Source organism: Mus musculus, chromosome 8, assembly GCF_000001635.26.
Source record: "Mus musculus strain C57BL/6J chromosome 8, GRCm38.p6 C57BL/6J".
Classification (NCBI taxonomy): domain Eukaryota; kingdom Metazoa; phylum Chordata; class Mammalia; order Rodentia; family Muridae; genus Mus; species Mus musculus.
This window is the reverse complement of record NC_000074.6, coordinates 79982712-80001261: the sequence shown is the minus strand read 5'-3', so window position 1 is coordinate 80001261 and position 18550 is coordinate 79982712. Positions and strand designations below refer to the sequence as shown.

The window sequence follows — 18550 nt, the reverse complement described above, 5'->3', positions numbered from 1 at the left end:
GATGAAAGGAGTTAGGAGGGAGGCCTGTGAATTTGTCATAAGGGCTGGTTGATTCTTTCTGCTGAGCCTCTAAAACCAACTTAGCAGGGTTTGCAACAGTGGGGGAGAGAAAGGCAGTTTTGCAACTTGGGGAAAACAGAATGAGGCTACGAACACAGATGGCCAGAGCTTGTATGAAAATGGACGTAGGATCAGAGGAAGAAAGAACAGAGGCCTTAAGGAGGCTGTCTTCAGCCATCCCTAATGCTGGGACAGGGTCCAGTTAATGTATAAGGCAGGAGTAACATTAGGGGACCCAAGGCCTTAAGTATCTGATAGCATCATTCTAATAAGGCTCCTGAGCCAGGCATGGAGTCACCCTTCCATGCCAATCAGCATGTTTCTTCATGTAGACCTTAAAAAATGAGCTGGACATCAAAGGCAGGTTTTCATTTGCTCATGATGTATTTTAATTAAGTAGACAACATCACTGCGAACGCTAATTCAGGTGAATCACCTGCCACTTATATTTTTCACTGAAAATACATTTCAGTCTCTTGGTTCTGTAGGAGAGTTAAGAGACCTTCCTAATCGCTGAGCCTTAGCTGGTTATTAGAGGCAGCCATGATATTTATATAACACATGAAATTTTTCTCACCAATTTAGTCAGGAAAAGGTTTTTTGTTGGAAATGATTTAAATAGTCAAGTTTTCAAACCAATCAGAACCCAGCTTTACACCCGGAAGGTGATTTGGAAAGAGCAGATCCTACATCCTAAATTAATCAAATGTCGATCATGTAACTTGAAAAAAGTTGAAATTCTCGACTTTTTAAGATTGCATTATCTATTTCACTCAAAACTCGTTTGTTTTCTGAATTTGGCACTTTAGTAAATGTCTGTGATGCTCCTGGATTCATAGGTGTGAGCCATGTGTTTCTAACATGAACAAATGCCCACTCCTGCTTGTAGTTGTGTCTGCAGCTCAGTTCCATCTGGCCACCAATAGCATGTAAATTCATGAAAGCAACTCATACAGTTCTAAGCCATGGTGTGTTCCTCCTCAAGCTACGTTTCTGACTATTTGACTAGGGACTACAGAGAAGTGCTTTCAGCTTACGGCTTTCTACAGCGACCACGGCCATCAGTGAAGCACACCTGCAGCACTTAGCTTGTCCCACAGTTAGAGAGGAGTGTACTGGGGAGAAGAATTAATCATGGTCAAAATTCTACCTGTGGGCCTCCTCATGCAATCTGTCAGTGTGGTTGAAATGTGCGGACACTGTACATTCAAATCTTGGTTATACATCTCAGCTTCTGATGTGCCCTAAGACAGCCAAATGATATTTATCTCCAGTGATGAGAACAGTAAAACACCAACATCGAGTCTGTATTAAAAACATTATCACAAAATAATCCACACAAAGCAGAGGCTCATTCATAAAACATAGACTTTAGCATCTGACTTTAATGATTAAAGTTAAAATCAGGCACATGGCGATGTGTGAAAAGGTTAGCGCTTGGATAAATGATTCAGTAGGTCTTGGGCATTTTCCAGCCAGTGTATAATTAATGCACCTCTCAGAGTCTGAATATTTCTACTTTGGATGCTATGTAACCAAACAAATTTATCTCAGAGCCATGAAACAAAGCAAACAAGGTTTATTGAAATGAATGTTTATTCCGAAAACTTTACGTTCTCAGACTGGTGTAGCACAGAAGTCGCACCCAGTGCTGCTCAGTGCTGCTGACAAGTGCTATGTAGTGGGACCCAATATGACAGTCGGCCACTACTGACCAGGGTCCGCAATGAAGTTTTGGCTTTGTAGGGTTTTCCCCATTGAACACACCAGAAGTTAATTTCTCACTGTATTTTGCCAAAGCTGATGTGAAGTTACAAGCATAAGTAAAGGATGAAAGGTTGTAGAATTCGGTGTCTGACAAAGGATGTCACCGCTGTGGGTGACTTACCAGACGGCAAAGAAAAATGTTCACTCATTTCCTAGAACATGGAATTTAAGTTTCTAATCTAGATCATTTCAGTTGCTTTGATTCTGAGATAGACATTCCTAGACTGCTTGTGGGACAAAGCACATGCTTGGACCATATTGAATTTCCACAAGCGGAATTAGCAGAAAACGAAGATAAAGTACCTTTCTATTTCAGAACATGATGATATTTTAATTGCTTTAGCATTTGGCATGTCTAACATATACAGTTTTTGACGTTCATATAATAACAAAAGAGTTGTTTGAGATTTTTCTTTCTTTCCTAGCATCGCCTTTTCTTCCTAGTGTTTCCCCATCCCCATTCTGGTCCTGGCCTTTCAATCTCCTCCCAGCTCTTCATGTTTCTACTCTCTACAGAGTTTAGGAAGCAGTAAAAACTACCTCCTCCCTGCATAGATGGGCCAAAGCCTCAGTTACCTAGCTATGATGTACAGACCACCATCGTTGTGACAACTGATGTCGATGCCTCCGGGTGAAACAAAGGTTTATACATTACACAAGCAATTTAACTGCTTTCTAAACATATTGCCAAGACAGTGGGAGCTGGCAGTGCGCACTAGGTTTTAGGTTTTTGGGTGAGCTGGATTAGAAGCAACTGTTGATTGTGAACCGTTTTTATTTGTCTCCTATGCACTACAAGCAACCTCGTAACCCAGTAAAGAACTTCACACAGCGCTTAAACTGCTCTCCCCAATTCCCAAGATTACATGCACAAATCACTTGATTAAAGTGGCATAAGGGTCTCTTGCATAGATAACTGCACAGGACAATTGTCCTGTTCTAACCTTAAAAGAATACCACATAGAGAAATGTTTCATAATCCTTTTCTGTGTAGTAGGCAAAGGAGAAAAGAAAAGAGGTTGGGCAAAGATTACCCGGAAGAACCTCTTTTCCAGGTTCCAGTTGAAACACAATAACGAAGATAATTAACTTCACGATTCTTTGTGTTTTCCATCTCACTGCAGGGAGGAGACGAAAGGGGCCTGCTAAGCCTGGCATTCCATCCCAATTACAAGAAAAATGGAAAGCTGTATGTGTCTTATACCACCAACCAGGAACGGTGGGCTATTGGGCCTCACGACCACATTCTTCGGGTTGTGGAATACACAGTATCCAGGTATCACTAACTAATGTGCATGGAAGAACAAAGTTTGTGTGTTCTTTTCTCTTCTTCATCTCTTTACAGACTGCTTATAAGCTATTGCCATAAATTAGTAATAACTAGAGCAGAATAATCCCATGACTTAAAACATAGTGTGTGCATCTCTGTCTCTGTGTGTGTGTGAGTGTGTGTGTCTGTGTGTGTATGAGAGTGTGTGTGTGTGCTTCTCTATCTCTCTGTGTCTCTCTGTTTCTCTCTCTCTCTCTCTCTCTCTCTCTGTGTGTGTGTGTGTGTGTGTGTGTGTGTGTGTGTGTATGTTTGTGTGAAAAGAAATAAAATAAAATAGTATCATAGTGTCTTTGGTATTTTTTTCTTAATTATTTAAACTTCAACGATGTTCCTAAAACATAGATTAATGGGGGTTTTCATGTCATTCTGATTAGCTCTATTTCAAGTATTATTGTCTGTCTGTACACCTCTTCCTTTCCAGTGGATTCCTATCACACCTGCAAAGTCATGGTGCTCTCCCCTCTTCTGTCGTGCAGGAAAAACCCCCATCAAGTTGATGTGAGAACAGCCAGGGTGTTTCTGGAAGTCGCAGAGCTCCACCGAAAGCATCTTGGGGGACAGCTGCTCTTTGGTCCTGATGGCTTTTTGTACATCATCCTTGGGGATGGTATGATCACATTGGATGACATGGAAGAGATGGATGGGTTAAGGTAACAGACTGCTTACCAGCAAGTACTTTTTGACACTAATGTGATTTCAATGCCAGGACACAAGGTCACAGCCAAAAACTGGGAATTGTGTCTGATGACTGAACATAAGGTTATTTTATGCTGAAACTTGTACTAAAAGAATTATTGCTACAAATGCTGCCTTGCAACACAAGCACTGTGTATCTCTTCCTCTGTGACCAGTTGCTTCCCCACCCCATCCATCCATGCTGCTGCCCCACCCTCTGTCTAATTAACTGATGTCTTGAGGAACATAAACACATAGACTGGAAAAGAAAGATTAAACACACACACACAGACAGACAGAGAGAGAGAGAGAGAGAGAGAGAGAGAGAGAGAGAGAGAGAGCAGCAGCAGCAGCAGCAGCATACTTTGAACATCTTTGTCCACCCCACATCTTGTGCCCAAACTTTTACTGGTCTCACTTCTTGCCACACGGAATTTGGAAATCAAGAAATTTTGAGTCAAATTGAAGGAATGGTTTCTTTCTCCTTAGAGCAACCTTGCCATGTGTTCAGGTGAGACAAATAATCTGCGTGTAAAGAACTCACTCCCCTTCCAATCTCTCAGTGACTTCACAGGCTCTGTGCTGAGGCTGGACGTGGACACCGACATGTGCAATGTGCCTTATTCCATACCTCGGAGTAACCCTCACTTCAACAGCACCAACCAGCCCCCAGAAGTATTTGCCCACGGCCTCCATGATCCAGGCAGGTGAGGACATCTGCCTATCTCATTCCTGCTTTCAAAACAAGACAGAATTTGAGATCTAGGAAGAAAAGTAAGATATTCAGCCACCAAGTAGCAAGGGGTATTATCCCTTTGAACCTCTAAAATCATACCCGCCATTAACTAAACAAGTATTTAGCCCACTTTCTGTCATTCATGTGTGAAGAAGGTTAAAGAAGATTAGACAAAGAAAGCTCAAGGTCACAGAGAAAACTTCAGAGACTACTATTAGATAACCTTTGGCTTGCTTTCTTTAGATCCCTCTAAGTTTTATTTCCCTTGTTGACTTGGTCTGCTTTAAGCTATTTCAACAGGATACCACACACAGGTGATTTATAAACAATAGATGGGTTTTGGCTCACAGTTCTGGATGCTGGGCAGTTGGAGGCCATGATGCTGGCACCTTCTCAGCATCTGCTGAGAGCTTTCTTGATTCCTCATCTCATGGTGGAAGGAGAGAGCAAAGCAGAGAGAGGAAGACAGAAAAGTTGCCAAACTCATCCTCCAATACGGAACTCACTCCTACAATAACCAACCACTCTCACAATAATAGTAGGAATCCATTGGTGAGAGTAGTGTTTTCAATGCAATCCACCAGGAAGGTCCTGTCTGTACAACCGACTGCAGTGGGGATCAGGGTTCCAGGATTTAAGCGTGGCAGGGGACATTCAGAAGATACCACATATCCTGAATATGAGCTGTAACACATGTGTTCTGAGAGCTCTGTCAGGATTAAGAGTCCACAGAAAGAGGACAAAGAATGGTACTTCACACCTCACACCTGGGCGGTTCTTACTGCCATCGTTGCCCTTAATGCAAGATGATGTAGTGTTCATTTCCAAAGAGTTGAGGTAAATGTTAATGTCTTTCACACCTCAGGAACTTACAAATTCTAAAGGAATTCATATCTACTGTTTTCTGCTTACTATAATGAACTATAAAGAACAGAAAACTTAGAAGTCTGTAGAGTGAAGGATTTCAGGCATGCTTTAAAAATTCTAGGAACTTTAACAGAAATTTTCTGATGAAAACTAAGTCCAATCTGGTCTATCATTCAGACTGAAGGGTATGTGGCCACATTCATTCATTTATAAGCTTAGTTATTATTGCTATTTAATGTTTATTGAGTGTTCACTATGTGCAAGGTGAATATTTCTCAAACTTTTTATTTTTATAATCCCTCGTGCCCTTCATCTTTGCTCCATCAAAGCCCAAGTCCACAGTTCATTTCCTTTTTGGCATCTCCACAGATCTTAAAATCTGTTCAGCAGGGAATACTTAAGGTGGGATCAGGATGTGGAGGAAACTGTCACATTCCATTTCTATAGCTCAGAATGCACAGACACCACAAAGCAGCACTTTGAAGTGAAGCGGCCTGAGTCACCACCCTCCCACCGGAGCGTTCTTGCAACCTTCCTGGGGGTCCAAGCCTCAGTGCAAAAACACAGGATGAGGCCCTTTCCAGACCCTACTCATGGCAAGATGCCTGTGCCACGTAGCCCTGCCTCCTCTGGCAACCGAGCGCTAAAGAAAACTTCTGTTTGCATTCTGCTTCCTTCCCAGAGAGTCTCAGGCAGAGAAAGACTTAATGATGAGAGAAGGAACTAAAACTAATACTGGCTATAAATAAAGCTGACTATTGTAAGCACCTTGTCTTATGGTACTAAACTAGGTACTCCTACTCTTGGTAGTACTGTGTGATAGCTGCCCATACAGCACCTTTTTAATTTTTATTTGTGTGTGTGGTGTGTATGCATGTCCATACTTACATATGTAGGGTAAAGGAGGAGGCCAGATGTCGCCCCTCTATTATCCAGCTTTCTCTTTTCCTTCATTTCTTAAGTCTCGCTGAACTTGAAGCCAGATATTTCAGTGAGAGTGACTGGTTAGAAAGCTCTATCTATTACCTGCCTCCCCTTAATAGACCGCAGTACTGGGTTTCAGGCTTGTGTCATGCCTGGCTTTCCTGAGGATCATGGAGAATCAAGCTCAGGTGGTCCTGTTTGCACAAGAAGTATTCTTCCCATGGGTCCATCTCCCAGCCCACCATCTTCCTCTTTAGTTTCAAGACTAATTAACAGGTTCACAGTGAAGGTGACCATAAGTTACAAAGATCAGTGGTGCAAGCCCAATGCACTCATCTACATAGCCCTCCCCCCACCTGCACTTAGCATCATCCAGAGTAGAATGATGTTTTCAGTGACCAACTAATGAGACAGCATTAGCACATCATCATCTCCAGTAGTCCCTGACTGACATCAGCAGCTACGCGTGGTGGTATACATTCTGTGTCGCTTTTAGACAAACGGATGGCAACAGGAATGCATCACCATAGCCTTGGCTGGTCAGTTTCACTATCTGGCTCCCTTTGCACATAAGAAGCTGAAAGTCAGGAGATGGCATGGCATTCACAGCCCCCAGCAACTCATGTTGGGAAAAGATGACCTTTCTTCACCATCAGCTGCTTCTTCCTGAAAACAAATTAAACTTCTCTTTTTGTTATAGATTCTCTATCTTGAAGGGAAAGGTTGTATAAGAAATCCTCTCGCCCTGTGGGGACTAAAGTTCCTCATTAAGTCACGACATGTCTGTGTCTCCAGCCCTGCCAGACACTGTATTGAAGGAGTCACTGTCAGAGAGGACAGTGAAGGCCCTGTTGCTGTAGAACTGTCCTATCTCCTGCTTCTTCATCATGACTGGGCTCTTTGGACCACTCGGCTGTTGTTTTGTTTTGTTTTGTTTTGTTTTGTTTTGTTTTGTTTTGTTTCATTTTGTTGTAGTAATTGCTGAGTGACTCTTTGTCCCTGAAGCTCCAACTCTCAAAATTTTTTAATGTTTTTAATTTATTTTATAGCCCAGTGATTTGGTTTATAAGGAGTTAATGTATTTTCTTGGCCCCAAAAGCAATGGTCAATGGAATGCCTTTTGTCTCCAGGGGACATTTGACAATGTGTAGAAATATTTTTGGATTTCACAACTGGGATGAGGGGCTAAGAGCAGGGTAACACTGCTGTCATGTGATGGATCAAGGCCAGGGAGATTGCCAAGAACCCATTCACAGAATGGTACTCCCTCGCCCCTACAACAAAGACTACATGGTCCCCAAATGTCAGTAACACTGTTTTCTGTTTGAATTTTTGTTTGTTTGTTTGATTAGGTTATATTATTGTCACTGTTGTTGTTGCTGTTGTTACATTTTTGAGGAGTTCAGACATATCACTAGCTTCATTCTTCCTCCAATCCCAGCCTCTTCTTCACTTAAACCTGCAGGGACTATTGTAGCCCCTTAGGCCTAGACTAGGTAACAGGAGTGTCAGGAGTGTAGTGATCTTTGACCCGTATGTGCTTAGAGCCACAGCGATATTCTGATCTCCAGATTAGGTATGGAGAAAATGAGGACAGGGCAGAGGTGACAGACCTCCATGTACACATGTGGCAGCTGTGTCTCTGTTCCTGAACTGGAACAAGCAGGGACCCTTAGAACTAGTGACTTGTGAGATGTCTCAGTGAGGAAAGGCACTTGCTACAGAACCAGACTGACATCTCAGTTCAATGCCAGGAACAGAGAGAAAGAAGAAAACTGATTTATACAGATTGTTCTCTGACCTTCATAACAGTATGTTGTGCATACACACACACACACACACACACACACACACACACACACACACACACATACACACACACTAAATAGATGTATGTAACTTTTTAAAGTAAGTCTTCCATGTGAGAAATACAACACTAGTTCTAAGACTAATAAATTACATACGCTACGTGGCACAGATGAGTTGATGGTAGCATTGATTCATAGATCCAAACTCTGCCAATGTGTTATGCATGAGGTAATCCTTACCAATAGGCAAACAAAGGTTCTTAAGATAGTGAGAACATTCATTAGAAGAAAGATAGCCAGAAGAATTAAGAAATACACTCCCGAGGTCATTAGCTTCAATAGAGTAAACAAACTTGTCAGGATGTTTCCTTCAGTGGTTTCAAGAATATCTAAACTAAATTGCTCATAGGATCCTTGCCAGCCCACAAAGTGTTCGTTCCTTGTTGTCAGGAAGAAACCCAGGGAGGAATTAATGAGTATTTGCTTCTTTATTATGCAGATGTGCCGTGGATCGACATCCTACTGATATAAACATCAATTTAACAATACTTTGCTCAGATTCCAACGGGAAAAACAGGTCATCAGCCAGAATCCTACAGATAATAAAGGGAAGAGATTATGGTGAGTGAAGCCTACCTGGCTGCTTGTGCTTTAGGTAAAGATTGGTTTTAGTATATTAATTAGAGAAAAAAGAGTTTGCATAATGAGCATTGAGAAAGCATAGAAACATTGGCCTAGCACGGGCCACTGCTTAAATCGCTCCATTTGTAAAGGTTCAAGGACTGCCCACGCCCCGAGGGTTCCTCTGTGTAATTACCTTTCCTGTGGATTGAATGGCTCTCTGTAGGTTCAAATAGTTTAAGAGTCTCAAAAGTCAGTGGCTGAATTTTGCTCATCTAAGACTCAAAGTGAAGAATTTCTCTTTATTCAGGAGAACTTGTCTTAACATTTTATACACACAGAAATAAGCCTTAAAGGTAAGAAATTACTGAACATTCAACATGCAAGTCTTAGCAATTAGGAGAATAATGTTTCTAATGAAAATAATTTTAAAATGGATCTCTTTTAGAGAAAACAATATAATTGACTTGTAAAAACAAGTCATGGGAATAAAATATTTAAACATTATTTTAATAAAATGATTACTGGAGTATTTACAGAGAACTTAAAAACAAAATGTTGGATAATGAAATCCAAAACACTCAGTATTTTTCAAAGTTGTAGTACATACTCCCTTTTGAAGGCCACAATATTTTAAGCATTATTATGACTTAGGAAGCACAGTAGATTGAGATTATTAAATTGATTACCCCCTCTATTGGCTCATTCAATGGGGCTATTTATCCTAGCACTAGGAATGAGGCCGCTGGGCTAGTTCATGTGGTATTTGTTATTTTATTTGCTTCTCTCTCTCTCCCTCTCTCTCCCTCTCTCTCTCTCCCTCTCTCTCTCTCTCTCTCTCCCTCTCCCTCCCCCTCTCTCTCTCTCTCTCTCTCTCTCTCTCTCTCTCTCTCTCTCTCTCTCTCTCGTGTGTGTGTGTGTGTGTGTGTGTGTGTGTGTGTGTGTGTGTGTGTGTATACACCTCATAAAGACCAAACCAAAGAATAACATGGTTTGGATAAAAAGTCAAACAAGCCAACTAATTCAATGGATTTTCATTATATCTGGAGAATTAATTAAATTCTACTAATCAAATGAACTTCCAGAGAAAACCATTAACAGACTTACGTTTATGTATTTTGAAATACATCCAAAGTTCACACAGCTCCCCTTGTGAAGACATTCAGAGACCAGCTGTAGATGACAGACAGTGTTATAGGCTACGTTGAACAAAGGGGGCCGCTGAGGTAAAGAAAGGTTAGTTATCACACAAATCTCAACTGGAAAGGATAGGTATGACCTGGAGAAGCCTGGTTCTAATATGCGCCACCTTCGTCATTCAATGGTTACAGCCCTGGTGCTGGGTATTTACAACCTGTCTTCTCCAAGCTTTAGCATCGTCATGTGGGGGGAGCAAGGTCTTCAAAATAACCCTACTGCTACAAAGGTCCTTACGTGAGGTAGCGCTTATTGATTGTGACTTATTTGACATTAAATGCATGAGAAGTCACCGTCAGGTGAATTTGCCACATGTAGCTCAAAGGAATGCCTGGAGCAGACATTGTTATCCTTGCAAATCTATAGGCAAAACCATTAGCATGCCCCAAGTGAAGGTACTACTTCACTAAAGAGGCAGTGACTTGAAGAATACAGTAAATGTGGATTTAAAGACCTCTTATGTGCTATGCTTTTATTTCCATTATGGTGTTTTTAAACTTTTTAAACATTTCATATGATTTGACAGGTCTGGTTTGATTTATTAAATGTAAGCAGAACCATTTTTTAAGGACATTTATTGTTCAAAACTCAAGTTTTAAAGTATTTTGGTTCTACAGTAAATAACAATGATTTTAAAATATTTGGGTTTGGATTGTGTTGGAATCTTGGTGTATCCTGACAGTTAAAATGGCTAGGTCCTGGAGAGCGCTTTCATGTCATTTAAGCTGGTGCTTCGATGCCATTTGAACAGTTTCATTATTCTCATCAGTATGTCTGAAAAGGATCCGTGTCTCACCTTATGAAACACAATAAAGAATTATGTTATTATAAAATGTACTACTTGGTCTGTATCACTTTTACTTCTGGAAATGCTTCATCTTCTCTAATACTAATTTTTTTTTTCCAGAAAGTGAGCCATCTCTTCTTGAATTCAAGCCATTCAGTAACGGCCCTTTGGTTGGTGGATTTGTTTACAGAGGCTGTCAGTCTGAAAGATTGTACGGAAGCTATGTGTTCGGAGATCGCAATGGGTATGTTTCCTAATGCCACAGGTCTACAGACCAAATGGCATGTCTATTGTTTGGCATACTACCAAGAGTGATCCAAGTGTCTATCCCCCACAGTCAGACCTTGGACACACAAATGTTACTACTTTCGGGTGTTCCCCCACATCTGGAAGCTTAATTGAAGAGATGCTTCCAAAGAGATTCTTTTCAACTGGGATAATGTTTAAAGGCAATTAAGTCCTCTGGGGGGTTGTCCATTTATTTTGACTTTTCCCATTATCCTCACCCTAATTCCCAAACTTTGTTTTAAAGACATTGTAAAAGCTGGTTGGTTGGTTGGTTGGTTTTTATTTACTCTGGAAGACAATGAATTTTGGTAATGCCAAACCTTAGGATCTTGAACAGCACTTTGCAATATGTCTATATAAGTAGTTACTACAAAATAAAAATTTAGCCTAAATTTTCAAGGTCTCATGGTGGGTGATGATAAGGAGCTGATGAAACCCATTCGGAGAGGTTCTTTCCTGATCTGCTGACCCTCAGGCAACAGGAGCCCTGATGTGCTCCGCTTCTGCAAAAGGCAGGGACTGAACCCTGCACTCTACCCCATCCCTCCCTATGCAGTCCAGCCTGCAGTTGAGAGTCGCCTGGGAAGTATCCTCTCTGAAAGTAGATGTTGAGGGGCTCTCTCTTTCTTGGATTTTTTTAGTGCTCCCTCTGAACCACAATTTATCTTCATCTGGTACTTTCATAGTGTTCCTGTATACCGCAGAGAAGTGGTGTTTTTGGTGTGACAATTCTTCACTGCAATGTCTATTCTAAAACATCTTAGAGTGCCCTGTAAGGGAGGTGTACTCTCATTGTGGATTTTTGTGGTGTGTTTTGTTATAGGAATTTCTTAACCCTCCAGCAAAGCCCAGTGACCAAGCAATGGCAAGAAAAGCCGCTCTGCCTGGGTGCCAGCAGCTCCTGTCGAGGCTACTTTTCGGGTCACATCTTGGGATTTGGAGAAGATGAATTAGGTACTGTGTCTACTGTCCCATTACGTTCCAGTTACGCCTCTTGCTTGGAACACTTTGTTCTGCCCTATAGAATCACAGTTTCTTCTTCTATTTGTTGAAAATGTAACCCCAGCAAAAGCAACCTCCCACAGTCCCAAGATGATAGAGGTAGACCTTCTTTCCCAGTAACCTTTCTGCAAAGAGGCTTCATACCTTGTTTATATTTCAGAGATTATAGAAAAATTTAAAAAGCAGAAAAAAGAAGCAGAATAAGGGAAAAAAATAAGTTCCAAACGGCGAGTCTTTTTATAACTACTGATATTTTCACTATGTTCTATGATGATCTATACACTATGTTCTCTGTGTATCTATTCCTGTGCTAAGATGATCCTTTTATTCTCTATCCCTGCTCTATGGTGATCTTTTCATTCTCTGTGTATCTATCCCTGTTCTATGATGATCCTTTTATGCTGCCTGTACTATGATGATACATTATTCTCTGTCTATTCCACTTGCCCACCTCTAATATATTTTCAAAGGGCAGAGTCTGAAGCTAAGTTCCCCTGTCTATTGCTTACTTATTTTGATGATTTGAGAATAAAAATACGTGCAAGATAATCTGCGATGTAGAGATTCTTGCCAATAGAACAGAAATTACCTCATTGGCTATCTGTGTAACAATATTTTTGGCATGTTTATCAATGTATGGAGCCTATGTTTGTTAATGGCTTGATCATCATTCCATGGTGCCACTGGAAGGTGGTGACATCTTTAGCAGGTGAGCCTCAGTTGCAGGAAATTGGCACTCTTTTAAATAAATAGATTTATTTTGTATGTATGATGTTTTGTCTGCATGTATGTGTGTACACCAAGTGTATGCTTGGTGTCCAAGGAACTGAACACAGATCCCCTGCAAAAGTTATAAGTGCCCATCTCTCAGAGCCATCTCTCCAGCCCCAAACTCGGTGTTCTTAAAGGGAGTATTGGAACCTTGTCTTTCTCTGTATCTTTGCTTCCTGGCTGCTATGAAGGCAACAGGCCTTCTTTGCCATACATTCCTGCCATGATGACTATCCCAAGTAACAGAGACAGGCTACCACATATTGCAATCCCAAAATCATGAGCTAAAATAAAACTTCTCTCCTTAAAAAAAAAAAAAAAAAAAAGTACAGAGCCTAATGAGCAAAGGGAGTTGAAATTGGAATGTGATTAGTTATAAAGTGAAATTGTGTACTGTCCACTGTTTCAAATTACAGAGCTCAGTGTAGCTTTTGTGGTATTTTTCTTAACTACACCCTAACAAACCACGAATAAATCCTTCAGCCTCAGAAATGAATTTTAAGGCATTAAAAAAAGGGAAGAGTAAGTTTCTTTCCTAAGTCAGAGTATCCCTCTGTAGTGGAAGCCCAGGTTGACTTTGTTTGTACATTATAATGGGACACCAACAGAAATAGTCCCGTGCCATTCACTTAGATTAATAAAGGACTCAGGCAACTCTCCCAGAAACACACACAGGACATATATGAGACACTGGAATATAATACTTAGGAAAGAGATTTGGCTGTTCTTGCTCCAGAGGGAAAACATTTTATATCTGAGTTTTTTCAAGGGAATAAAAAAGATAAACTTTTCTAATTCATAATCTCTGTAATATAACTTTGATGTCATGGACAGACTTTAATTTTGAGAAGAACGAGGTCTAGGGATGGGCATCAGTGGTAGAGTGGTTGGCTAGAATAGAAGGCACTGGGTTTCCTTTCTGGGCATTATTTACCAGGGAAGGGAAGAAGGGAAAGGAAGAAGATAGAAGAGAAAGGGAAAGAATGGAGGAAGGGGAGGAAGGGTAAGGGAACGGAAAGGAGGGAAAGGGAAGAAGGAATGGAGAGGTTAATGCAGGCAGCTTCATGAGAAAGCAGAAAGACCCCAGTTGAGGTAATTTATATAAATTACTCTTGAAAAGAGTAATAAATTACTCTTGAAAAGAATCGCTGGGGTTAGAGTAAACACAGACCAGAAGCAGAGATAGGGATCCCAGGGAGGAAGCTGTTTGCTATGGTCCCATTGAGAAGCAATATCCTCCTGAATAGGAATAGGCTGGGCAGAGGTGGCTCTGGTCCACAGAGCTGGAATTATGAGGTGCCACCACACCTGTAAGCATCAGGTTTTCCTGAAGATGGATAGAGAGTCGTGATCGTTGCTTGGCTGTGATGTCACGCTATGAATTTTCTCTGTATTATTTCTCTTTCAACAGGAGAGGTTTACATTCTATCAAGCAGTAAGAGTATGACCCAGACTCACAATGGAAAACTCTACAAGATCGTAGACCCCAAAAGGTAAAATTTCTTTTTCCTCTTGAGTCTGCTCAATATCCATTCTCCAGTTGCTTTAGTTCACTCAAAGGTGTTTGCAATGGGCAGCATTCTATCCTTCCCAGGACAAGGATGCACTTGACCTTGAAAGACCTGAAAAGCTCATTCATGTCATCCTCATCCTCTCTGAGCTGGCTTGGACTTGTGGGACCAAAATTCCCAGTAAAAGTCAGGAAAGGACCCTAGCATGGTAGGCAATGGTTTCAGATCTTGTGTTAGAAAAGAAATAAAACCTTTAATTTTGAGAAAATGACTGTTCCAGCATATAGTGTCTCCTTCATGTGATTTTCACCAGCTGAGTGAGCTGTTATTTTAACAGTGAACATCTGAGTTGCATTCCAACACTGCCTGAGCTCTAAGCACTCATGAGGACAGTTCTAACCAAGCAAATACAAGCTAGGGGGCTATTGTGTTATTTGGTTCAGTCAAGGGAAGATTTGAAAGGTTTTGTCCTTTAAAGCCTGTATTTTGACGGCATAGTAAATAGAATGTTACTTTGAAAGCATGAGGGAAAGAGTTCAGATCCTCAGAATGCACATAAATGTGGAGTAGGCATGGTGACTGTTTACAACCCAACATCTGGAAGGTAGAGAGGGAATCCCCAGGGCAGGACACCTGGCTAGACAGAGCAAGGAGGATACTCAGTGTTAACACCTGGCCTCTGCACACATATATGCACTCACACTACATCCATATGAACATGCATACATAAATACATGCATACATAAATACATGCTTACTGCATGTGTGTGTGTGTGTTTTCTGTTGTTACTCCCTCCCCCATCTGCCCATCTCAGTGTCAGCACACAGTTCTGCTGTCATTCTGAATCATCATTTTTCCAATAGGAGAGCTGAACTTTCAGTAGCTGCTAAAATTACATGCTTCCTCATGGATGTTGTGCATACCAGACCTAATCATTTTTATAGATATAACTAGTAAGTGATGAGCTAACTAGGACTTGTTACTCACCAACACCATTTCAAACTTTTTGAAGTTTCTCTCAAGAAACTCTAGTGGTAGGAATCAATTCTAGTGATAGGAAAGGTTAACCAAAGGCATTGGCATTGCTCAATTCTTTCTTTTTTTAAAATAATTTATTTTTTTATTTTATGTGCATTGGTGTTTTGCCTGCATGTATGTCTGTATAAAGGTGTCAGATCTTGAAGTTACAGACAGTTGTAAGTTTCCATATGAGTGTTAGAAATTGAACCCAGGTCTTCTGGAAGAGCAGCCAGTGTTCTTAACCACTGGGCTATCTCTCCAGTCTAACGTTGTTCAATTATTAAAATACTATTCATAAGTTGTTAGTTGTGTGTTTTCCTGAAAAAGCCATGGATTAGTAACTGGACAGACTGACTTTTCTATTACAAAAAAAACAAAACAAAACAAACATCCTTTTCCTGAGAAAAATACATGTTAGCATCGGCCTCTGTGCCACAAAGAGGATACTCAATGAGACGTGGTCGCTGTCCTTCGCTTGCTGAGAACAGGAAACCCTCACTTCACAGGAAGAGACATGCTTGTTATACATGGAGTTGTAGCGAGGGTTTCCCTCTGTAGTGTGAAATCAGTGTCCTCTTGGAGAAAAACAAAGAGATGCAAAACTGCCAGACACTCAGGAGGGTGCTGAAACTCATACACAGACATTAGCCAAACTAATGTGAGCTCAGAACATAGCGTTTTAATGACCTGCAGAGAGGGCTCAGGGAGTTCACCCAGACCTCAGGCAATTAGTTTCAAAATGGTCACTGTTGTGTCATTATGTTGTCAAGACAGATCAGCTTTTGAAGCTTCGCCATAGTAGGGTACTGACTCCCCTCCCCCTCAAATCTCTCTTGATCTGGATTGTTTAGTCTGTTGGTGAGTAGAGGTGAGTTTTACACCTTCAATCTATTATTAGTATCTAATTATCAGGGTTGCCATGAGTGACCTTGGCTTTGGGATCTCAGGGCCCCCTCTAGTAGGGTGGTCTCTGAGTGACATACCTGAAGGCCTGGCTTCTCATTATGGGGCCTGTTCTGGTGATTCATGTCACGTGTGGGACCAGGGTTAAGAGCTGCGTTTGCTCTGCAGAGGTAGAGGAAGGAATAGAATCCCAAAGTCCAGTCCTCCTACAGAGGCATCAGCACATTCTAAATTAAACTAATGGAAGAAAGCTAACGTTTTCATAGACATTTGTTGGGAGTCTCTTACTGTTTTGATGTGAATGCCAGTGATTATTATTGCAATGTTTTTCCCAACAGGGACTGGTGTTCTATATGAGCTGACACCTCTGCACAGGCAGAATTATTTGGGGCACACAAGTTAATCGCTAGCATAGGCATGCTCAAGAGGTCAGGCAGAGGAGAGGTATTTCTCTAAAACTGAAGAAAAACATCATCAAATTTAAAAATTCATATGCATGCATATATGGGAATTTCTTGTTATTTCGAAATCTAACTCAAATTGAATAGTGAAGTTCATTGTCTTTTGATTAGAGAATCCCCTAGATTTCCTAGAATATTTTCAAAATAGTTTTCACTTGTCAACTCATCTATGACCCTAGAAGAGAATATTACTAAATTGCAATTTGATATATTTCCATATAAGGTATCATAGAAGTAATATATTTACCATAGTATTTATGTTACATTTTTCTACACACGCACACACTAAATGAACTTAGAAATAAAATGTAGTAACTCTTCCTAGTCAAATTTAGCAAAAACACATGAGGATGCAATATTGTTGCAATCTGTGAGGACAGTTTCATCTAAAGCTGTAAACTGCAGAATCATTTGCATAAGTTTTAAATTATTTACAGTGGAACAGCTCCCTCAGAAGAAGGACTTTTAAATGAAGTAAAGGTCATTAAATTTCAATTAGTCAACTTTTAAGGGAGTATATAAAATAACAGGGTTTCTGGTACATTTCCTACACATATATATCTGTATGTTGCTCTCTCTCTCTCTGTGTGTCATTACCCTTATTTCTTCCCCTTCCCCCGTCCCATTGGTCATCATCCAGAATGAAAATTTAAAAATAAAATATGGCCCTGTTTCCCAAGTTGTTATTTAGGGAAAAGCCTTCCCTGGAGAGACAGATCAGTAACAAAGCTGTCTTATGCCAAAACACTAAACACACTTCAAGGATCTCATCAGAGTTGTGAAAGTTGCCTCTCCAGAATGAAGACTGTCTCTCCATTTGGGGTTCCCAAACTCTCTAGTACTCAGCTCAGTGTTCCCTGTGGTCTGCCCTTGGAGGTTCCAGGGGACAGACATAGACATACTGAGCATATGATTTGGGCAATGACTCTCATTTTACCAATGATGCTGAGTCTTATCTTCCTTGAAATTAAACAGCCCATGCACTATTAGCATGCTGTGCCCCTTAGTTCATCAGAACCTTAGAGATAATCATTGCCTATTGCATCGTGACTACATGGGACTCTGAAGTGAGTTGAATGATATAATTAAAGTGTATTCTAATCTCTAGGCTTGTTTGGTTGCATTCTTTGCATTCCATAATTATTTCCAGGTGCTTTCTCAGCCTTTCAGGTTCTCTCCCTTCCAAAATTAGGATGCAGATGTCAGTGTAGCCTGACAAAGTTCTTACCACCTAATTTCAGACAGTCAAGTCATTTCTTACCAGCTTGCTCTTTACTGACTCTTTCCAGAACTAATTAAATGTTTAAGGAGTGTGTGTGAAATGGCTCAGCTGGCAAAGGCACTTGAAACACAAGCCTGAGTTCAAGTCCCACCTTAAAAAGGTAGAGGGAGAGAACCCAGTCCACAGAGCTGTTCACCTCCAAATAGGGGCTGTGGCATGAATGTTTAGCACACTCGGATGAATGAATGAATGAATGAATGAATTTAAAGGATGGGGATCAAATGCTCCTGGCAGTGGTGGAAATTTAAAAGTTCTGACACAGTTATATGAACCAGAGCACAAGACTTTAAATGTGTTTCAGGTGGACTTAAACCAAAGTGCCTTTGTTCTGACTGTGAGATGTTCTCAGGGTTAATTCTCCAGGAATGTGGAAACAAAGCTATTCCTCGTGCCTTGCTTTGCCTTCTCTAAACCCACTCTTCCTGTATTTCAACACCTTCTTAGCCCTTTTCCAATCAAGACACTGGGCCCTTTCCTTTAAGAGGTCTATAAATTAACAGTGCAAATTCCAAGCTCATTCTTCAGAAATGCTGTGTCCC

General features: G+C 40.8%; 1 protein-coding gene across 2 annotated transcripts in view; it reads left to right on the top strand.

Moving 5' to 3' along the window:
• The window catches only part of Hhip (Hedgehog-interacting protein), a 92211-nt gene that overhangs the window by 56799 nt on the left and 16862 nt on the right, over positions 1–18550 (top strand). For both annotated transcript variants that reach the window (XM_006530702.4, NM_020259.4), the window contains exons 5-11: positions 2952–3103; positions 3634–3807; positions 4396–4539; positions 8667–8788; positions 10893–11016; positions 11884–12014; positions 14245–14326. In XM_006530702.4, coding sequence (XP_006530765.1) covers positions 2952–3103; positions 3634–3807; positions 4396–4539; positions 8667–8788; positions 10893–11016; positions 11884–12014; positions 14245–14326 — 929 coding nt within the window. The remainder of the gene's footprint in view (positions 1–2951; positions 3104–3633; positions 3808–4395; positions 4540–8666; positions 8789–10892; positions 11017–11883; positions 12015–14244; positions 14327–18550) is intronic.